Source organism: Xenopus tropicalis, chromosome 2 (assembly GCF_000004195.4).
Source record: "Xenopus tropicalis strain Nigerian chromosome 2, UCB_Xtro_10.0, whole genome shotgun sequence".
Classification (NCBI taxonomy): Eukaryota; Metazoa; Chordata; class Amphibia; order Anura; family Pipidae; genus Xenopus; species Xenopus tropicalis.
This window is the reverse complement of record NC_030678.2, coordinates 72179900-72204130: the sequence shown is the minus strand read 5'-3', so window position 1 is coordinate 72204130 and position 24231 is coordinate 72179900. Positions and strand designations below refer to the sequence as shown.

General features: G+C 39.5%; 1 protein-coding gene across 1 annotated transcript; it reads right to left on the bottom strand.

The window, feature by feature from the left end:
• Window positions 1-528: 528 nt before the first annotated feature.
• Window positions 529-24231, bottom strand: kcnc4 (potassium channel, voltage gated Shaw related subfamily C, member 4). The gene is made up of 3 exons (XM_002932997.5): window positions 22399-24231; window positions 14985-15918; window positions 529-957 (listed from the first exon to the last, which is right to left on the bottom strand). Exons 1-3 carry the CDS (start codon window positions 23008-23010, stop codon window positions 707-709), a joined length of 1797 nt encoding a protein of 598 aa, XP_002933043.1. The 5' UTR covers window positions 23011-24231; the 3' UTR covers window positions 529-706.

Here is a 24231-nt window from a genome sequence, read left to right as displayed (position 1 = left end):
TTTGCAGGGAAATGGTCATTTTCAAAAAAAGTAGTTTTCCAAACATAATGATGTATATGGCTAATATGGCGTGCGCGCGATAAGTAGTGCACGTGCGTTAATTAGTGTGCACAGCAAGTAGTGCGCTGCATTAATTAGTGCGTGTTGTGTCAAATACCACACAAAACTAGTCTTCGCGACTTAAATAACGCAAAGAGCATCACAAGTATCCTTTTAGTGAATCATGCGTTAAGACGCGAAAAATAAAACGCGATAAAATTTTTAACGCATGCTATAAATAGCGCTCATTTTATCGCACTTTAGTGAATCAACCCTATAATGTTGTGTAATACACAGATTTCTACAAGCCACATGACATCCCAAAGCACTGTCTATATAGATATATTTGACAGGTTATTTGGTATTCATGGATTTTGCCATATTTTGGAATATTTTTTTCCACAAAATCCTAAAATGTCCTCGTGTTCTGTTATTAGCTTCCATGCATTATGAATATTTTTCCCTATAACTAAAAGAGTGACACTTCTGAATGATTGAATATCATACCGTTTATTTAGATCTGTAACCTTACAGAGGTAGAACCACATTCACCACTCACACAAGTGACAGAGACAGACTGCTTACATTTCAACAATGCAAAGTTGTTTTCTATAGGAAGACTAGGAAATTAGTTGAAACACATTACACACACTCTGGTATATTTATCTTATGAAGGTCCCAAGAGAATCTGTGAGTCCATCTCTATATCAATATCTCTCATACCTTTTCGAATTCCACCATCAGCAGCACAAGTAAAATCTCCAGAGCTCAGCAAAAAGCATGAGGCCCCAGTCTTATTTCTGTCTTTGGCACTGGCACGTCTTATTATTCGTTTCTCATCTAACGGCATGAACTGCAGGGGATCTTCATGATCCTCGTCTGACATTACGGCATTGGCATCTCCATTCTGCTTGGAATCTAAGAAGGAAGAAAGACTTTACTTAGAAATGCAAACCTGGAAGCTCTTCCCTTTAGAAAACTGACTAAGCACTCACAGATAGTTGTAACTAAATACTAAACTGTGGCCATGCCTTTAGAAAGCCCAACAGTCTTACATGCATGAATTGTCAAGCAAAAGTTTGAGAAAAACAACTCTGATTTCTTCCCATAAAAATGACCAGAGCACCACCCCTTTAAAATGGAGGAACAGAACTTTTATTTGAATCAGTGTAGGTGGTTTTTCACAGTGAGGGCAGTGAGGTTGTAGAATGCCCTTCCTAGTGATGTTGTGATGGCAGATTCTGTTAATGCCTTTAAGCGGGGCTTGGATGAGTTCTTGAACAAGCATAATATCCAAGGCTATTATGATACTAATATCTACAGTTAGTATTGATGTTGGTATATATAGTTTATGTATGTGAGTGTATAGATAGGTCAGTATAGGTTTGTGTGTGCTGGGTTTACTTGGAAGGGTTGAACTTGATTTCAGTCTTTTTCCAACCCTATGTAACGTGTGCAGCCCTTCCTATGTGCTCTTTAAGCCATCATAGTTAGATCTGTGTACTGTGCGGTAATTACAGCACTATGGCTAAGATAAATAGACCACTCACAAAGGGGCTCTGAATACAAAAATACAATAAAGAATCTGTTGCTGTTCTACACAAGTGAAAGTAATCTTCTTTGGCTGGCCTCTCTATATATTTGTTGCGTTGAGTCTATTTGTTTGTGTGAACTGACCACCTGCACAGCGGCATGTGTACAAAAATTGAAGACAAGCAAGAAGAATAAAGGGCACAAGGGAGCTTCTGATTCAAAAAGATAATGAATCCAAGTTATAGGAAAAAAAAAACCAGTTTGGTTAGGAGACATTTATTGAAGATTAGTAAGAATATTAATAAGGCATAACTAATTAGACTTAATCCTGCACAAATCTTCAAATCCTATAAAAATGAATCCGTATTTGGGGCCCATTATCATTTGTTATAACAACATGATTCAAAAAGCAAATAGTGGAGATTTATATTCAACTGGAGGTGGTGTAAAACTAGCCCTGTAAGTCTCTAAATCTACAGTTTTTTGTTCTTTTTGTATTTTCCTATGTGAAATTATTAATAGCTAAATGTTTATGTATTTGTCATTTGCTTTAATTTTCTGCATATTTAGCCATGCCTAAGCAACCACCGTCTCACTGGCAGGCTGTTTACAAGCTCCATATCTCCTCATACAGGTGTCCTTTTATGTTTATAATCCTATTACAAGAAACCAACTTTGCGTGTCGTGCCAAGGTGGCATGTTGTGACTTACAATGTATCTTTTTCCAATTATTTTTGACAAATTTTTATAAAAATAAAAAAGGATTTTTATAAAAAAAGTGATTTTTATAAAATCACTTAAAACGTGTCAATGTGTCGTAGAAGTAAATTGGAAGTGCGTCTTCAGCATTCAAGCAAGCTGAATGCTGTGGGGTTATTTTTCTGAAATTTTGCATCACAACCTCATTGAAAATTCATGGGAAAATGTAATTTGCAAATTTTTTGCAACTTTTGATTAACCCATTTGAAATTTTAGATCAGTTGTGCAACTTTCCACATATTCTGCTCTATCTGTACCGGTATAGATACAGAGCCATAGCTCCCAACTGTCCCAGCAGTCCCTTTGATCTCCTGCACTGAACACTAAAAAAGATACAAATTTAATTATAAAGTAGCTTTTGGCAGAGAGCCCAGAAAGTTAACAAGCTTCAGCTGCACTTAGAAACATTGGGGTTGATTCACTAAAGTGCAATAAAACAATCGCTATTTATAGCATGCAGTAAAAATTTTAGTGCTTATTTTTTGCGACTTAACGCTCGATTCACTAAAAGGACAGGCATCATAAGTAAAGGAACAGTAACACCAAAAAATGAAAGAGCTTTAAAGTAATATAAATATAATGCACTGTTGCCCTGCACTGGTAAAACTGGTGTGTTTGTTACAGTAACACTACTATAATTTATATAATAAGCTGCTGTGTAGCCACGGGGGCAGCCATTCACGCTGGAAAAAAGGAGAAAAGGCACAGGTTACATAGCAGATAACAGATAAGTTCTGTAGAATACAATAGTGTTTTATCTGTTATCTGCTATGTGCCTGTGCCTTTTCTCCTTTGAATGGCTGCCTCCATGGCTACATCGCAGCTTATTTATATAAATTATAGTAGACTTTCTGAAGTAAACACACAACTTTTACCAGTGCAGAGCAGCAGCACATTATATTTTAGTTACTTTTATACACTTTCATTTTTTGGTGTTACTGTTCCTTTAAGATGCTATGTTCTTTGCATTATTTAACTCGCGATGAGCATTTTTCTTGTGTTAATTCCCGCCACTTGCGTTATTTCCCGCTGCGTGTGACATATTTTGCCGCTTGCTATATTAGCACACGATTTTACGCATGTAACCTTTACTTTCAGAAAACTACTGTTCTGAAAATTAACATTTCCCTGAAAACTGGAGGATGCATCACTCTAGGGCCAACACATACTTGAAAAAATTGGTCTGCAAAGTCCATGTTGTGTTGCCAAAAGCTCACGAACCACAATTTTCTTTAAGTACCACCTGCCCCAAGTAGGTGTTAATATTCGAATTAATGCGATATTTAGCGCATTTAATGCTTCATATGTGTTTGTGAATCATGCATTAGTATTATTTCTATGCGAAAATTAACTCAATGCGAGGTCAATTTTTTTTTGCGCATGAGATACGCATCTTAACACATGCAAAATGACTTGGGACTTAATTATTTCATGGTTTTTAACGCAAAAAAGCATGCAATAAGCGTTATCACACTTTAGTGAATCAGCCCGATTGTTTCTCACATTTAATTAAAAAGTCGTTTTTGGCAGAGAGCCAAGAAAGTTAACAAGCCACACCTGCACTTGTACAATTGTAACTAATAAGCTAAACAGGTCTCTTGGGGGAACTGAGACTTGCAGCCTAAAGGGCAATTTCAGCTTTTTTAACAAAACTGTAATAACACATAAAACAAGACCCCAAAACCCCCCAGAAATATGTTCAAACTTTAAATGGGGGTGGTATTTAGGGGGTGTGGTTGCAAAAATGTGCGCAGTATTTCTTTTTGTCCCTCTTTCCATTTTCAAAATGTTGGGAGGTATGCAGAGCATTGAAAAAAAATTAGAATTTTGACCAACTCTCTAATTTTGTTGTTTTTATAAACAATGGTTTAATTTGAAAGCATTAAAACTTTTTTTTTTCATGTGATGGGTCATAGTAGCAAAAAAAAAAAAAAAAAATCTAGACAAATAGAATAGTACCAAACCCTCATTTGGAATAATTAGGGCTTTGACTGAACCACTTAAGGACATCCACCTTTTTGTTTTTGACCCATTCCAGTGTTATTTTGGCCTTATGTTTGGGATCATTCTCCTGCTGAAAGATGAACTTTCACCCTACGGGGTTTTAGTATTTGAAATAAAAAGATTTTCATTTTCTCTGTCAAAGGTTTTTGATTTACTCCTATCATGTCACCTATTGTATACTGTAATTTTCTATGAAGTTACCACTCTGTCAGGAGACCCCCCAGGTACCAGGCTCATACACCTCAATAGCTGATCTTTCTCTGCCATGATTCTCTGCCAGTACCAAAACTGGATTCTAATACTGTTCAGGATAAAATTCAAATTAATAAGCTTCACATTTATGCTTGAAAAAAATCTGATATTTGTGGGTGCACTCAAAGCCATTGCATCAGGCAGGGTGCAAGCCATAAAAAAGCAGAATTCGGCACAGAACTGCTTGTGTGTTGCACTAGCCTAAAGCAGTTCACAGTTCTGCTGCACCCTACATTTGACTTATCTCCAAGTACAAATCACAAGTCTTTATGCTCTTCTAAATATCGACTACGGATTTCACTCATTACCGATTCAAATACATGCATTCAAGACTTTGCTTGTGTTTTGCACTTTCTATCTAACTCCCAAACTTTTTACCTTTAACATTCCAATAAAACACATTTTTTAGAGAAGCTTACCCAACATAGTCTTGCATTCCATCATAATACCCTACCCATGCCAGTACTTTCTGCTAAGTGCAATGCTCAGTGCCACATCTCTAACATTGCTAACTCCTGATTTTGCTCTTCCCCACCCCTTCTGCTTCATAACCTCTTTTCATTTTTAGACTGTAAGCTCTACTGAGCAAGTTCTTCTTTACCTCTTGTATTGGTTGATATTGTTTTCAGATGGTATACCAAAATATCTTTTTTAATAACTGAATTTGCTCATTGTTCTCTCTCTTGTGTTACCATTAGCAGCTGAGTTACAATAGTTGTAGTACATTTCTCAGTAGTATCAGAGGATCAGCTGACTTTAGTAAAATGCAGGCCGTTTAGTAGGGAAAGCTTAGATACTCAGTAACCCTTCTTTACAAGGTGCTTTGGGAAACACAAGGGGGTAAATATTTAAACTTTAGAAATAAATCTTGGAAAAACAACCAAAAATAAAAAGAAAGCAAATGAGTAAAAAAATCTATTCTTAAATGTCATTACACACCTGGGATGGAGGGTGCATTTGAGGATGCAAGTAGAACGGTGCTTGCTAAGATACTGCCCAGTTGCTGTTCCAACTATTACATTTAATTTCATAATTCTTTTTGGTGTGACTTCTTCTATTTAATAAAGCTTGCCTTGCCCTCGAATCAACAGAACTAATAGTAATGAAAGGTATGGATAACTCCCAGACTATATATTAATAATTACAATTTCAGTGATCATCATTTCCTAATAACATGGGCATAACTACAGAGGCCTGGGTCAACCCCCTCGAAAAAAAAAAATAGTCCCCCTGCACCCTCTTGTCACCTACCATACCCCTCCATCCATGAAAAGGTGATTCAAGCAAAAACATGGGTCAAGCCACAGTGACTCACCCATGATCCCCTGCCGGGTCTGCTGGGTCCCTCCAGCATTGGGATCTGCTTTCTCGGTAGCTACAAAACTTCCTAATAACACTAAAGGGGCTCTTCACCTCTTTTCTTTTGCATAGCTGTAGTAAACTCCTTCACTGCCTTGCCAACAGGGGAAATTAGCTGGTTTTCTTAACATTGCCATTGCATTGTAAGTGCATATCCGACACGGGGTGGGATCTGCCCTATTCCACTGGGGGTTGCACTCCTTCACAGTCTTTGGAGGTGTCAGTGTTCCCCCCAGAAGAGGCGAGGAAGAGTCAGGACAACATGAGCTTCAACAACCACACATGCTTTGTCTCTTCATCACTTATTATTATCTAAAGACTTTTATCCTTTTTTTTTTGGGACCCAAGTTTGAAAAACCTGTACATATTCTATGGCTACAGTATTTGCACAAAGGAATATTGGCTCTTAGCAGCATAGTTCTTTTTTAAACTGCAGCAGTTTCCCCAATAATTTCATATTTATAAAATATAAAAGGAAAGGCACACACAAAATGGAAAAATCACTACATGGTATGTATATTATTTATATTATTCAGATGCATTTTATTGTGACAAAAGAAGGTTTGGATGCTTGTGAACAATTTATGACTTTTACATTAACAATAAATGTAAAAGCTAATAACTAGAGTTCTCTAAATATATATATCTCAAACTATATTTTATATATGTATAAGAAACTTTATAATTCTGCCTTTCAGTTCAATTAAAGGACCAGTAACACCATGCTTTGAGATATTAGGCCTCATTTACAATTCAGGACGCAGTTTGCAAAAGCAGGTGGCAGATTGGTTAATGGTGAGGGGCTGGGGGGGTAACGTATTGTCCTCCCATCTTTTGCGTCGTAAGGTAGGGGGAGGCAGAAGACATAGTCCATCACAGTCCAGACAGGAAGCAAGGAGAGAGCTGAGCTGTTCCTCCTAACTGCACTGAGTGCTGGATTTTTGATTTAGTGCTCAGTTCAGGGACCTACAACCCTGTTATTGTGTCCATTAGCGCTGCTGCACTTGCGCTCCCAGGGTAAGTAACTGACCCCTACAATGTACTCTAAGGCTAATGGTACACGATGCAAGTAAGTAAAACCACAGCACATAAGAATGTGCCATTTTATGCAAGGAAACATACGTAAAGAGACTTAAACTCTTAAAGGAACAGTAACACCAAAAAATGAAAGTGTATAAAAGTAATTACAATATAATGTACTGTTGCCCTGCATTGCTACAACTGGTGTGTTTGCCTCAGAAAGACTACTATAGTTTATATAAGTTAGCTGCTGTGTAGCCATGGGGGCAGCCATTCAAAGGAGAAAAGGCACAGGTTACTTAGCAGATAACAGACAAACCCTCATTATATGGGGCTTATCTACTAGTTATCTGCTATGTAACCTGTGCCTTTTCTCCTTTTTCCAGCTTGAATGGCTGCCCCCATGGCTACACAGCAGCGTATTTATATAGTAGCTTCTCTGTAGCAAAAACACCATTTTTTTGCAGAGCAACAGCACATAATATTTTAATTACTTTAAAACGCTTTCATTTTTTTATGTTACTGTTCCTTTAAGCTTCGTTAGTAGAATTTCCTTTAAAGAAACTCTGGAACAGGTTGATCACTGACAGAGCTGAAAGAGGCTCTAATTTAGACTAGATCTAGTACAGACTAGATCTGTGAAGCCCCTACAATTTCAATAAACTGCCCAACATGTATTATTGAATTCTAACTTCTGTTCTCACATCAAGGGGTGAGTTCTAGGTAATAATCCTTTATTTGGGTATCTGGACAAAAGACCACATATACTGTAATAATTTAGGCCAAGTATCCGTCAACCATTAATTCCACCCAGGGCACTATCTACAAAGATGTTTGTATGTTCATCCTGTGTTTGTGCGGGTTTCCTTCCACACTCCAATAATATACAGGCAGGTTAGCAGGTAAAATTGACCCTACTGTGTGTTAAGCTGGCCATATGCCATGACAAAGAGTGCAAGACGCCACTTTTCTTTGTGTACGTGGCAGCTGGACTAGCCCTAGAATCAATCTGTGCTAAAAGCTACCCTGCATTTTCCTCTTTAAGGCTATCTAATGTATCTTCCTGTACAACCACCTCAGGGAGAAAAGTCCTCAACTTCACTGTAGAAAAAACCTTTTTGAATATTATAATAATATTTCCTTCTTTCCTTTTTATTTAAATGGATGCTGTCATGTCTGCTGGAAGGATCTACGGCTAAATAAAGCCTCAAGCTTATTGTAATGTCTCTTATAGATTTAGACATACTCATCATATTCATGATATCTCCCTTTATTCCCTTAACCAGCCTTTCTTCATAACAAAGACTTTCCATACACTAAACCAGTTTTCTTGCCCTTATTCAGACTTTAATTCAGTTATATCCCCTTTGAGCACTAGAGAACAAAATTGCACCCTACCACAATTGTATATCTCTATCAATATAGCTCAAACCCTTGAGCTATGGGCCCTATTATAATGCTTCACTTGTGTGTGTGGCTTGACACAGGTCGCTGTGGGAACCCTGAAGCTACTACCTGGGAGGAGTGGTAGCTCCAGGTTCTTTGTATCAATAGGAACAGCTGTAGGACAGCCTTATTTAGACACAAACGTTTGAACTTAATGCACGTGCCTTTTTTCAACCTTATTTACTGTGTTAAAGGAACAGGACGAAGGTAGCGATGCCATGTGCAACTATACAAAAGTACATGGAGTGTAAGCTGACACAAGTACCTTAAATTAATAGGTTTTTAACTGACTTGCTTGGCCAAGTAGGTAAGGTGACCAGATCAAATTCCCAAATTCAGGGACAAGTCTAATAAAAACATGTTGCAGGACAACACTGATTGCATTCCAGGAGGGAGCTAGTGATCCAGTCTCATTTTTTGGACATGAATTCCTCTTCACACTAAATGATAACATAAAATAAGGTCTCAAAAAGGCCCGGAGAGGATAACTGTCTCCCTTGTGACATAGGGTTGGTTGACAGCTCTGGATCTGTTCACCCTAAAATATGGCATAACTCTGTAAATGTAGCTTTGTTGCTGGATGCATATATTTCTTTGTATAAAAGTTTTTTCTTCTGTCCAATTCTAGGATGTTCCACTTGTCACTGCACTTGATATCATATGTAATAAATTCTTTGTGATGTGCTGTATATCTTGAATAAAACCTGTAATTGCTGCCAGATTAAGGGACACTGCACTGACAATGTATACAGTTAGAACACAATAAATGTTTTGTATGGCTTTTCTTACTGATTACAAAAGGGATCTAAATAGAAATGCTTTGTTCTTTATTGCACAGGCACATTACTCAGCCTTATTATATTTATCACAATGTTTGGTCAGATTGACTATAGTGTGTCTTTCACTTATAAGTACACATACAAGTATGCAGATAGATACTGGTCCCCTTGTAGAATAATCTACGAAAATGTAATTTTCTAAACATTAATGGAACATAAAACAATTATACCAGCCTTCTTGATTTCTAAATCATTAAGTGGGGGCTAACATTGTACTAATTTCTTCTCCACCATTAACCCAAGGCATGCTGTAAGCCAGTGATCCCCAACCAGTGGCTCGTGAGCAACCACCCCCTTTCATGTTGCTCCCAGTGGCCTCAGAGCTGGTCTTCATTCTTGAATTTCTAACTTCAAGGCGAGTTTTGGAGGTATAAAGACCATGGGTATTACCAAACATCATCTGATAATGAGCATACAAAAATCAGTTCTCAGGTCACAGTCACTGCAAATTATTCACCACTTGTTTTTAAACAGCCTTACTGAATACAGTATATTGTATTATGTACCCCATACCTCTCACTATGTTCATATAAATAAGCACTGTTATGAAAAGTGAAACTTGAACGCTTTTCAGCTGCACAATGTTAAGGCCTAGTTACGCGCAAGTTGACCTCCACATAGCAGTGCAGTGTGCCTACTAACGCAGGGAAAACTTGGAGTTACTGCCACCATCAATAGACAATACAAAAGAACTGGGACATTATTCTGACATAAAGTGATAAAACCAAACATGAAGATTTTTAGTTCAACTTCGTCCAATTGTGGTGATGGGCAATCGCAACTATGTGCATTTTTATTGATTGGTCACAACTGTGTTAGGCACAACAGCACTTTACAACCATTATTATGATGGAATTATGAGGCTGCACTGTGGATGGGTATCAGCAGGTGGCATTTACTGTTTGAAAGCAAACATCTAATTGGCTGTTTTTTGTATTAGGCCTCTGAGCTGTACTTAGGTCTGGTGCTGTACTAGGACAATGTCCTTAACCCACCCCCTTTTCTCAATGATCAGCACATGAGGTCCTGCTGTCCTGCGCACGTCCAACTGCAACAAATGGATTCCCCCCAAAGCCCTGTGCCAGATTTAGCTGTAAGTATCCAGCAGTGTGCTACGAAGATTTTTTTGGTTGTGTGCTTTATTTATTAAATAGGCACCTGAGCACCATTCCCCTAGACAGGTCCTGTGCCAGGTGCAAACTTTGCCAGTATAATTACATTCCTTAATAAATACTATGCATGCTTAGATACTGACTAATCATAAACTAAACACTTTATCAGTAGAGATTGAAGGATTGAAGGAAAATTGCCAAATATATATATTGATCAAGTCTGCTGGAATGAAAAAGGGATATTCCAAAGCCCAGCACTGTCCAGTGACCCTAAAATGATTGCCTTCACACATGCTCTTAACTGATTATGTGATATATAAAACAAGCAGAGGGAGGAGATTCATCCAATAACACAAGCTCTGCCAAAAATCTACAGACCTGACAATATAGTGGAAAGAAACTGACACAGACGAGGATCTTTTTCTAGACATGTATTAAACGCTGAATAATTCTGTATCCTCCATATGAAATAAAAAGGTTTAGTGGTAGAAACTGCTGATGTTTTCATTTGAAGTGTAATTGCAAATTGCAGAAGCTCATTTTAGGTAGCCCAAAGCCAGAGCTAATATGCTTAAACTGCCTCATGTGCTTGTGCCAGGCAATAGCTGCCTTTGTATGTGTTCCTGGCAACTACTGATTGGCAAACACTTGCACAAGCATTTGTCAGAAACTTTTCCAAGTAAATGTATGGGAGTTTGGGTGCTTAAAGGGGAACTATCATGAAAAATAAATTGTCTAAATGGACAGATATGGTGAAAATAATAATATTCTCAAATGTATTTGTTTACCAAAAATGCTTACTTTTTAAAATAAAAGGAATAATATTACAGACTGTCAAGAGCCTTTCCCTGAGAGCCAGTTCAAGTGATCGCTGAATGGGAGGGGCAACACCTTGCTGTGATGTCATAAAACCAGTAGCAATGTCCCGCCCTCCCACTATGCTGAATGCAATGCATCCTCCCAACAGCTGCAGGCACTGGAATCTCATTCTAATGGTGGTGTGTGGTTTCTGCATTTTATGGCACGAGAACCCCAAAAGTACACATTTGGCCAAATCCAAAATAGGGGCCACAGGAAGTACAGCTTCCACATGTCTGCTGCTGTCTAGGGCAACTGCATGATTATGATTATGCCCAAAGACCCACTTGTTCCCTGATTAAGCCCATTGCCTAGGGGCTATGTGGTACCTAGAGAATTTGATCCACAGAAAGTTCTGCAGCACTTAAAGGGTTAAAGTTCAACAAGATGGACTTGCAAAAAAAACTAGTGGTCAATATGAGCAAGGAGGAGATAGGAAAGAAAACACTATAAAATGTGATAATAACTGTGGAAAAATAAAATATGAAAACTCTATAATGAATAAGGCATAGTTTACCAAATAGTTTGCCAAGAAGCTAATTTTAGGTTCAGAGACTTATAGTTCTGTGGTAGTTTAAACACTACAGTCCAAATGCTTCTATAACAGAATGAGTTTTCTGACATCATATCATCATTTATTGCTGTTAACATGCTCTGCTGGAGAGGTACCTAGTGTTTAAACTATTGTAGAACTATAATTCTCTGCATCAAAAATAGTTTTGGCACTTTTATGGAGTATACTTTCATTTTAATAGTAATATAGTTTATCTATTTTATTTTTCTACAATTAAGCTAAGTACTAAACTATAGTTTACTTTACTATCTTATCCTTGTTCCTACACACACATTTCCTTCTTTGCCCCCTAAAGTGGAAAGCCAGCAGTATCTGTATTGAAGGAAGTTTAAAAGCATCCTAAAGAAAACCAAACTCCTACTCTCCCCCTACCCCAAGAAAGACATAGAAAATCAGTAGCTCACTGCCTTCCTTCACTGTTCTCTGCAGCACATTCCCTAGTACTTATGCTGAGACTCTCAGGTGTTGCTTGTGCAGGGGGAAGGGTTTGATAAAGCAGCAAGCCGAGTAAAAGGAAGTGGGGGGGCGGAGTTTAAGAGCAGGAGTTATCAGTGCATCGGCAGAGGGAGAAAGAAGCTTTAAAAGTAACTTTACTACTGACTGACTTTACACATCTCATTCTTGAGAGAAGGGGGGCATCAAAGGGGAGAGAGCAGGAGATTTTTGTGCGCTCAGAAAACTAAGAAGAAAGGCTGTGAATAGGGAGGGTTTGATTGACAGCCCAACAACCAATGAGGTTGAGGGCAGACTTGTCATGCAAATGTACCCGACTCCGACTTCAGAGCTGGCTAGAAGCCGGGTAGGAGAAGTGCAGCTGCAAGGGGGGGACTGTATAACAACTCATATATCTTGAAAACTATTTAGAATTTGTAATACATTATATTTGGAGAATTTAAACATTTGTTGTGATTATTAATTTTAGAGATTATTAATTTCATGATAGTTCCCCTTTAATGCTCATAAAATAGCCCGGTCTGCCATTACCCTAACTAGCATTTATCACGGATGAGCTAGTGCACCTCTAAACAATGTTGTCGCCATCCATGTCGTGTCCCCTTATCTGGGCAAAAAAAGCGACACTGGATAAAGCTGGCCATACACGTGGCGATCTGACGATGTTTCGTACGACCATCGGTCGCACAAAACATCATCAGATCCGCCACACACCATTCAGGGCTGAATCGGCAGGTAAGGAGGTAGAAACAATAGGATTTCTACCTCCTTCTGCCGATTCAGATCTGAAGGGAGAATTTTGGTCAGGCGCCTTCTATGGCGCCCGATCAAAATTTTCAAACTGGTCCGATCGGCGAGTCGGACGATATCAGCAGCTTCCTGCGATATCGGTCGACTCGCCGATATACCATACACGCACTGATTATCGTACGAAACGAGGTTTCGTACGATAATATCGGTGCGTGTATGGCCACCTTAAGGTGTTTCAGTATCTTCCTGCATTGCATGCAATATAAGTCTGAGTATAACCCCCCATGGGATCAGAGCCCAATTGTGGAACTTGCCTGGGCTTGACCCTAATTAAACCTCTTCCCAAGAGGTTGTGTTACAGTGGTTGTCTCAATAATTGCTGTATGTAGGTCATCCTTAGTGGTGTAGTAAATCAATAGAATCAGTTAATCATTAAATTATTTTCAGGAAACGATGGTTAAAAAAACGTTTTGTACAAAACAAGTTTGATGTGTGAGCAGCATTTGTATTGTCTTCTGTCCTTTCCTGCTCTTCAGTGTCCTTTTCTGGATTGTCATATGCCATTTAAGGATATGGTGAGAGCTTATTCTTTTTTTTATAGACGAAAGGGAATTAAAGCAGAAGAGACATGAAAAAAAATTCCAGAAGCAATACATATCATATCATACAAAATCAAAATATTTCCCCATTGCTTACAATTATCTTAGTGAAAAAAATGCATACATTCCAAATACTCCTTTAAGAAAATATGAATGATAAAACAAGGAGGAAATTTAGATTCAATTACTGATACTAGTCTAAACATTATGTTAAAGTGGCACTTAATTATGTTTCAGGAATGAAAATGGAAAGACAACATAAATGTTGTTTTATGCCATGCCATTAATATTTCTAGTTATCACTTGGCATCATGTACAATTATTTACATAACCTCCATTCCCTTTTATCTGGTGTATAGCCCTACTCATATGTAATACTGGAAGGAATACAAGATACCGGGATGCAAAAACTTTAGATCCCAGCTCTTTTTAAAAGTGTACCTTAAATGTTGGACAGCATGCCAATGATTGTATATGAGGCTAAAGGTCCCCATACACGGGCCGATAGTAGCTGCCGATATCTACTACAGCAGAAAACTCAATTTACATTTTTTAAGAGACCAGAAAAAAATGGTGTAAAATCCGGGAAAGTGTAAAACCAGGGAAATTGATTATGCATTATATATTGGTGGGACCACAAAAAATGGTAAAAAATAAGGGAGCAGGTTATTCAGTCTTTTGAGGTCCATAGCTGCAAGTTGGTCTAATTTTATGTACAGAATCTTCTGCTTTGTTTGAGCTAAGATTTAATTTACTTATAATGTTATGTATAGTTAAAATACTTAAATTAGGGCTTTACAAACACAGTTCCTAAACAGAACATGCTGTTGGCCATGGGGGCAATCAGCAATTAGTTTTGATCAGTCTACTAACAGATGCAATCTGACAATGGGCTATGGGCAAATTTGGCACCTATCGTCGTAAATCACGATAGCTACAGTAGTTAAAAGATTTATACATACAGAGCATAACTCTACATAGCTAGAATGCTGCTAGAACAAAATATTGATTTGTAATACAAAAGATAGTAGCCCCATATATATTTCAGAATATATGGATTAATTCACAGAAAAATTAATTCTGCTAGTAAAATATTCCAGTTTTTACAAAAAAAGTGCAATGAACAAAGAAAGGAAGCCAAAATAATATTGTATCACAAATGTTTGAAGCCCTAGGCACTGATTGCATAGCTCTGTAATCATATAATACTGTGAATGGCTGCCATTTATATAACTAGATGAAGAAAGGTAAATTCAGATTTTAAAGCCATTTTCACATTTGATTATTGCACACATTGGTTTTTACTTTTTCAAATCAGCATATCCAGTGGCTCTGAGGTATCAAATTGCCCTTGACGGTTATTTCTTTTCAGATAATGGTCTCTTACCTGACCTCTTTTTCTCTGTTAACTCCTCAGCAGCCAATGGGCAGGTATCACTCTGGGTGCTATTTCGATGAGAGTTGTCCTCAGATTTTAGCGTTGTCTGAGAGTCCATCTGGGAAGTCTTTGGGACATGCTTTTTTTTCTTCTTTGGAAGCTTTTGTTTAGCCATAGCCAGAGAATAATACATTCCAAAATTATTTACAATAACAGGGACTGGCATGGCAATGGTGAGCACACCAGCCAAGGCGCATAAGGCACCCACCAGCATACCAGACCAGGTTTGCGGATACATATCTCCATATCCCAATGTGGTCATGGTCACGACTGCCCACCAAAAACCTATAGGGATATTCTTGAAATGGGTATGATTGCTTCCACTTGGGTCAGTGGGATTTGCACCAATTCGTTCTGCATAATAAATCATGGTGGCAAATATGAGCACCCCCAAAGCCAAAAAGATAATGAGAAGGAGAAACTCATTTGTGCTAGCCCTAAGTGTATGTCCCAGAACCCGCAGACCAACAAAGTGCCGCGTCAGCTTAAAAATACGCAAGATCCGGACAAAACGAACAACCCGTAAGAATCCTAATACATCCCTTGCAGCTTTAGAGGATAACCCACTCAGGCCCACCTCCAAGTAAAATGGGAGGATGGCTACAAAGTCTATTATGTTCAGAAGGTTCTTCACAAAGAACACTTTGTCTGGACAGCATATAATTCGAACAAGAAACTCCAAAGTGAACCAGAAGACACAGACCCCCTCAATGTAAGTGAGGATGGGTTCTGTCTCCACCTCCCTCACCACTAAAATCTCTGTCATGTTTCCAATAGTCACTGTCTCTGTAACATTTCTGTCCACAATAAATGACTCATGGGTCTCCAAGCAGAATGTTGTAATAGACATAAGGATGAAGAAGAGGGACACAAAAGCTACCACCTGTAAAAAAAAGAGAAAACACACACTGATCAAATAATCACTTGTGCTATTCATTCTATAGTCACAGACAAGACTTTTACATTATGACTGCTGTCAAAAACACTTGGGCAATTAAACATGTTGTTCTTTGTTGTAATGCCAGACCAACATTTAGCCTACACTTTAGATTGTGTATTGAAGTAAAAAGAATGTGTTTATTAGGGATTAGACAAACTTTTTGTCATTATAATTCACATGAGCCATGAACAACCTTAAAAATATATCCATATAAACAGTACTTAGTAATGTCATTAATAATCAGTGCATAGTGGAGTTTGTATCACACTTTGGGGTACATTCTTTTCTATATAAATGTTTCTTTTTTTTTTTTTTATAACATTTTATTGAAGTTTTGCAATAAACATGTAGGATGAATAATGACAAATTATTTAAATATAGGTTGTACAACAATAGTCACATTCGACAGTTTGTCCTTTAAAAAGACAAGAAATGAAGAAAATAGAATGCTTACAGAGAAACAAAATAAGTTTAAATAGAGAAAAACAAAACAAAAAACAAATTAACTAACTATGCCCAGTGTATAAACTATAAAAAGAAAAGAAAAGTTTCCTAGAGAGCAAAACCAAGGATAATTTTGCTTATATGTTTGTGAATTATTGAAATAAATCTATATATGCAGAATTTTATATATCTGATCCTTATTACTTATATCTATAGCATTAAAGAAAAATGACCATGTATTTTTAAAAGGGATCCTGGATTTAGGTTCACTTGTTTTTGCTTTGATGGCCTCTTGACAGCTAAGATGATTAAGATAAGAAATAATTTCTGTTATAGGAGGGGTTTCCTCTTTTACCCAATAATAAAATAATGCCCCAAAACACAAATCATCATTAAAAAACACTTCAACACTTAGTTAGCTTTGCTAAGCAATACATTTTGAATAAATTCATTTCACAAATAGGATTACACATATAATAATTCCATAATTATTTTTAAAGGCCCTTGAAGATAACTAATACTCTTGCAAAGTCTTGCAGAAGGTTAAACTCTACATCACGAACTGTAATTGTTGTGTGCTTACTTTGTGTACATTGTTTTAACTGTTTATAACTAATTTGGTTATAAGTTAGTAGAAAATTTGGCAGCTTTGGAGCTGTTTAGGTACGTACATGCACTTTAGATGGCCATAGATCCGCTCGTTTGGCATGATCGCTAAATGGGTGGATCTTCACCCTAGGTCTAAGCCAGTGGTTCTCAACCTGTGGGTTCCCACCCCTTTGGGGGTCTAACAACCCTTTCACAGGGGTCGCCTAAGACCATTGGAAAACACATATTTCTGATGGTCTTGGGAATAATTTTATGGTTGGGGGTCACCACATCTGTATTAAAGGGTAAAAGGGTAAAGCCCACCTATGGTGGCCAATATTGGGCTAATTGATCGAATTACGACAGGAATAGTACTGCAGCAATGAGCCGATGCAAACCCCAATCCAAAAGGAAAATCAAACAGCTGGCGGATTTTCGGCCAGATAACAAGCAGGCAAGCGGGCTCCATACACAGGCAGATAAGCTGCTGAATCTGTCTAAAGGATTCGAATCAGCACGTTAGGCCACCTTTACACAATACTGTGCATCCAATTAAATGGGAGCCTGCCACTATGGTAAAATAACTGTTTAAGTTGCTCTTTTTTCTGGGTTTCACAACACTAAATTATTTGATTAGACAGCACCACAAAGGATATAAGCTGAGGAAAGATCTAAACAATCACTATCCTTTTGTGGCACTGAATTGTGTGTTTGCCTGGCAAAGTGTGGTGACTTTCAGTTGAACAATGACACTTAAGTTCCTACACTGAAACCCAGACATCCCTTTGAAAAACCAGACTAATGGCAACCCTATCCATGTCACAGAGCTGTGATCTCCAGGAGTTGTTTTCCTGGTAGATTGTTGCTGCGCTTACTGAATGTGCCATTTGGCATGTGCATGCTGCCAGATGTTACATCATGCATATACACAATTGTGCCTTGTGACATCACTAATACTCACTGTGTGTGCACAGTTAGTGACCAGGAGATTATCTTCATCATCGGCTGGGAGATTATCTTCATCGTCGGGATACCGGGGGTGGGTAGGAAGTGATTTTGTGTAACTCCCAAGGTTATTGGTAGCATTGACAGCTCTGCAGTGCAGTTTTAAATAGAGAGTTTTATGTTTTACCTTTTTTAACCATAATTACTGCCATTCCATAACATTATTTTTTACAAAATTAAAATCAAAATTATACCACCTAAAGGTGCAACAAAAGTCAAGCAAATTGAGTTTTTTTTTCTATGATTTTAATCCTAGTCATGATTTTCTACCATGAAAAAAATGTAAAAAACACTGATATTGACTTATTTATTAAAAGATCCATATATAAAAAGCATGAACAAATAAAAATGACGAATGAGTCAGAATATGAAAACCTTGAAATCCTCATTTGCATAAAAATGTTCATGCTCTTACAAACAAAAACCACTAAAACCACAAATTCAATAAAGATTGTTACAATAAGCCTAGAGAAGCTCCTATTAACTTCTACATGACTTAAACCTAAAGATGACCTAAAGAAGAAGGGGGGCCAGGAATGGCTGGCTGGCAGCCTGTTCTCCACCCATCTGCTGGCAGCCATAACTGCATGGACGAAGGGGGACAAGAAATTTGTTTGGCACAGGGACATAGTTGTCCCCTATAGTTTGCTAAAGCCAAAGGGAACTTCTGGATTTTGATCCTCCTAGATTTATCATCTGCATTTGATAATGGTGACCAATATGTTTGAGTGCAAATTTTTCATTTTCTTCATGCAAATTCTTCATTAGCTTTCTAATCAGTAATTTTGTCTCCTGTGCTAACAAACCCTGTCACTTTTCCACTTTCTGTAGGGCTTGCCTCATTAGACAGTGCTGTATTCACGAAGAGAGGGATGAATGAGGCACGTAGGCACAGATGCACATGTTATGGAATGGCAGTCGACGCAGGTCACAAGAGGACCCTGTCTTACATCCCACCTTATTAAAGGACAGGGCTGGCCTGTCGACACTGTGCTTTGCACCTTACAACAGATTTATTTTTCAGTATTAGGTGCAGGGTGCAGCCGGATGTGGGCAGAAGTGACTTCTGCATGAGCACTTAGGGCCCACTCTTGAACCCTTTAGTGGAGCTGTACTACTGTCTGTGTAAATGGACAATGGAGTCATCCTCTTATGCTAAGCACTAGCTTAGAATCACAGAATGGGCATTATTGATGTGCAGGTTGGCCCAAACCCTTAGATAAACACAGGGGGGTTTGGACTGAACTCCCACCCCATCCATAATCTTATTATACCCTGCTTCTACCCCCACCAACAGCCTGTATTTATAGGCAGGCACCTGGTCTGCCCTGCCACTGTCAGAGACAGGCTGGTTGGGCACAGGTCATATATAAATAAGTGAAATTGTGTAAATAAGTGAATTTCCGGGTCGGGTTGGGTGCGGGTGAGTTTAGGGTCAGGTGCATGTGAACTAAAAATGCACGTAAATGTGACCTTTCCATGTCTTTAAAGTACAAAGTATGCCATGCGCCATTAATTTTAGGCTATTGCCACATGCAGTCCTTTTGCCAAAGTCTAGAAATAGATGCACAATACCATCGGTGCAGACTGAGGTTTTCTACATAGGCAGTGAAAAGGCCTAATCAGCTCCAGTCCACCATATCTTTAGTATATACTGACAGGCATGAGTTCAGCCTCTCCATGCACACCCAAGGCAGTTTTTGGCAAGGAAATGCTTAACAATGCCTTTGACCTTAATGTATACATAGATGACTTGCCATAAAGCACAACAGGACTACTGTTTCCTTGAAAATGTCCTAGAGTACCAGAAAATCAATTTCCCAAGCAAAAAATATTTCTTTATATTTTTTGTAGAAAACAACACTAATTAATATATAATTATACATTGGACATTGTTATTGGGTAGAAGTAATCATGGAGCCCCATACTACTAAATTAGCAGGGCGCTCCCTCCAGGGGCCCCAATTATCACCCCCTGGGTAATTATACATACAAGTAGAATTAAAAAAATTCCTATGCATGCATGGTAACCTGCTCCTTATATAACTCAGTCAAGCCCCATAATGCCAAACTTTACCTACTTCCATGCAATCCATGCCCCTTTTGGGGCCAATTTGCCATGGGGCCCCTGATTGCTGTGTCCCCTTTATTTCCATGATAGCAGCCCTGTCTGCACACACCATTAAACCAAGAGCATATCAGTATCTAGCCAAGCAATGTCAAATGTGCAGGATACATATACAATATATACACTTTTTTCAACCTGAGCAAAATAAGCAAAATTTAGGCTGTATATACAGTCTGGCTATTCTTATATAAAAATGTTTTAGTTGTTGTTTGGCTTTATTATGAAGCAGTAACAGAGAACTGTTTTACTTTCATACTTACCTAGTTTAACTAGATATAATGAGCTTTATATAAAGCTCTCTTCACCCCTTTGTTTCTACTGTTTTGGCTTACAGAGAAGCATAAGTCCATTATGCAGTAGAATTGCAGTGGACTGGTTAGCAAAGTATCTACCTATAAAGCCCCTAGTAATTGAAAAGCATGACCTATTACTTGAACTTATGCTGTACAAGGGGGTATACTTCCCCTTTAACCCATAAACTGGCATTTTGTAATTCTGCTGTTTACTTGCCATCTCCAAGAGTTTTCTGTTGACCTGGACTCTTCTGAGAAGTATACGTTTAAGTACAGGTATCGGACCCCTTATCCGGAAACCCGTTATCCAGAAAGCTCCGAATTACGGAAAGCCCGTCTCCCATAGACTCCATTATAAGCAAATAATTCAGAATTTTAAAACTGATTTCCTTTTTTTATGTAGAAATAAAACAGTACCTTGTAATTGATCCCAACTAAGATATAAATAATCCTTATTGGATGGAAAACAATCCTATTTGGTTTAATTAATGTTTTATTAATTTTTTAGTAGACTTAAGGTATGGAGATCCAAATTATGGAAAGACCCCTTATCCGGAATACCCTTGGTCCCGAGCATTCTGGATAATGGGTCCTATACCTGTATAAGCAAGGTAATTTGTATAATTATTTATAGACAGGACCCAAAAAGAAGGACACATGAAAGTCCTGCTTGAGGTGGTTAAGTAAGGACTGAGAATTGAGCGCCAACTCTTAGGGGTTAATTGTGCGCCAACTCTTAGGGGTTAATACTGGAAGTACTTTAGGGATTAGACAGAAGAAGGCAGCTCAAAGGTGCACATTTTGTATATAAATTTAAGATAATAGATAAGTTAAGTTTATTGTCTACTTTTTTTTTTTTCTCCTTTTTTTTCTCTTTCTTCTCTCTCCCCTTCCTCACACTGGTCCTTCAGTAATAATAAATTTACTTTGTCCCTGAATTTGTTTGAAGCGCTGATAAAGGTTACACGTGGTTAAGTAAGGAGGACAGAGTGCTCAAAAGCAGGACTGTCAAGCCTAAAGAAGAAGTCTGGCCACCCTACAAACTTGAATCCTGACGTTGACCTCGGACATTACATGTGTTACATTACGTAACAGTTTAAGAATCCATGTTTTGGGAAAGGTGTCTAAAAAACATTTATGGCTAAATATGTATGGCTAGATATACAGCAATAGGAAAAAATGTGTTTTTCAGCATTTGAGAAATATGTATTATGTTTTGTAATATAAAAAAACCCCAAAAAAACAGCTTTCCCCTGCAATTATACAATTGGTAGTAACCTGCAACCAGGGGTTACACAAATTTACTGGCCACTCCTTATCAACACTGACAGTAATGCTTCAGCATATATATATGGAGCAACACAATATTCAGGTGCAAGGTGGGCTACTCTTCTTCCAAATGCTTGAAATTAATGCTCTTAAAGTATGTGGCCTACTATGTGCCAGATTGCTATGTTGCTGCAAATATGTGTCTGGATCTGGAGCAGCTCTGCACTGCTGCTTTTTCCAAGCACTTGGACTGGTTTAAAGGTGATAACTTATGACTTGGTCTTACAGGTGCAAATATCTCTGCACTAAAAAGCTTGTTTATGGCACTATGGGGAAATACAATGAGGAGAAATGTATCCTGAGAGCTACATATGGGTTGAATTGAATTTGCTCCATGTCTAGCACTCTGTGGCAATCAGCGCGTAGCATGTTTAGCTCACCAATAATCGAACTGGTTGCTATTGGTTACTGGACACAGTGCAAACTTTGCCACTGTCTCACATTATGATGGGGGATTTTGCTCCAATGCCCTCTCCTGAGCCCATAAAAAAAAGCATTCTGCCTTTGTGAAGTGGCAGAGTAAATGGTATTGGGGGCTATAATAATGCACACAGAGATTTCAAAACCTCCCTGTTAGGAAGAACAGGACACAAGGCCAAAAGAGCGGGAAGCACTGCCTGACGCTGGGAAACTCACCCGAGCAGCCCTGGATGAATAGGGATCTTCGAATAGAGCCCACATCTTGGGTTGCCAGACTTTCCAACAGCCCCTGGACCTGTCCGTCCTCTCCTCAATGCAGAGAAGCTCTGGGGAGGAACCTTTATTCTCCTCTTCCCCATCCTCCGGTTCCACGTTCTCAAAAATGTCCAGAGCCTCCTCAGCATCCCGGTGTTGGCGGTAAGTCATCCAGCAACAGGGCTCCACGTCCGTCTCATCTATCCCCCAGAAGGCTAGCTCCTCCTCGAACAGGGGGCCGCAGATATCTGCCGGGCAGTGCAGCTTGCCTGTGCGGTAGTAATTGAGCACATAGGAGAAGATGCCTGGGTGCCTATCAAAGAAGAATTCGGTCCGCTGAGAATCAGATTCCGAGTTACTGGCGGTGTCGGGGTCTGCCAGCCATGCCAGGCGTGTGCCGGGCAACGTCCGTAGGGTGCTCTTGTAGGTCTCATGCCGAGTCCCCCCAACATTGATGGTTATCTTGCCAGAGTCTTCCCCCTTGGCCATCTCTTCTTTCAGACATGTTTTTGAGGGAGGTTTGTTCCCAGACTTGCGCCCACGATAGGATGATACACACACCGAACTAATCATAGATTTCCTCGGGTGAGCGGCCGCTACAGTCTAGGGGCCTGGCAGAGACACGGCCTGGGGGGCCCGACCTCCCAACAGGTGACAGAGCGGGAGAGACGCAGAGAGTCGGGCGGTGCGGGGAAGGGGAGTGACTGGGATGTGGAGAAGCAATTGGCTTCGACAGTTGGAGAAGTCTCTAAGCGTCAGGGGCAGGGAGGTAAACAAACTGTTATTCTCAGGTGCTCCTGTCTGACAGGGTCCTTCCCTGCTGATGGGGAACCTGATTATCTTCCAGCCGACTGCCCCTGTCCTTCTGCATTCACCCTTTCGGTACTGGGCAGAGACTTACTGCTGGTAATGATCAGACTGTTCCCATCCCCGTCAGATAACGGGTACTCTTTTAATTCTCGCAGGCACCCAGCGCCTGGCTAATTGGCTGATTTCTTTTTTCTGGTATTGACCTAGATGCCCTCTTCACCCTGGCACTGAGCAGCTTCCTTCTCTCTCTCAGATCCAGCCCAGTGTGAGGGCAGGTTACCTGCCAGGGTGCGTTCTGTCTCTTCTCTCCCGGCTCAAATACGAAATGCGCTTGTTGCTCCACAGTTAGATCGCACCTTTCCTCAGGCTTCTGAATCAACAATTGGGCTCCCGCAAGCAATCAGAGGGCTAAGGGTAGATGCAAACTTACAGAATGGCAGAGCATGGGATACACAGGTGTTTCCTACGATTCCCCAGCGGGTGTACTTGGTGTCGGACTGGATCAACGACAGCTGGATTAGGCTGATCAACTTAACAAAATGCCCGATCGGCTGCAGATGTTTTCTCTGGTCACCCAGCAACAGAGGGAGACGGTGGGGCTGCAGGTCTCTCTGATCTCCCCCAGTAGGAATAAGGGCGGCGGAGATTCCCTGCCCTGTCAATGTCACGCTGCCTGTGGTGCTTGAGAGATGGGGGTGCTGGAAAAGCGTCACTCACCCCCAGAATTCGGAGAAAACGCGCAGATTGTTCTTGCGATCGGGACTTCGCGGTGAAGCAGCAGCAGCAGGTGGAGGCAGGCGCTTCTCCCAGTAACCCTTTCAGCCCCGGCGTTTGCCATTTATGTACACTGGGCGGTGGGAGGTACATGCGAAGGAAATCGATACAAAAAGGTTAGAGTGGCAGATATTACCTCCTGGGCTTCACAAGTTCGCAAAGCGCTAATAGGCAGATGCAGTTTGGAGGCTCCTCACATCACACACCGGG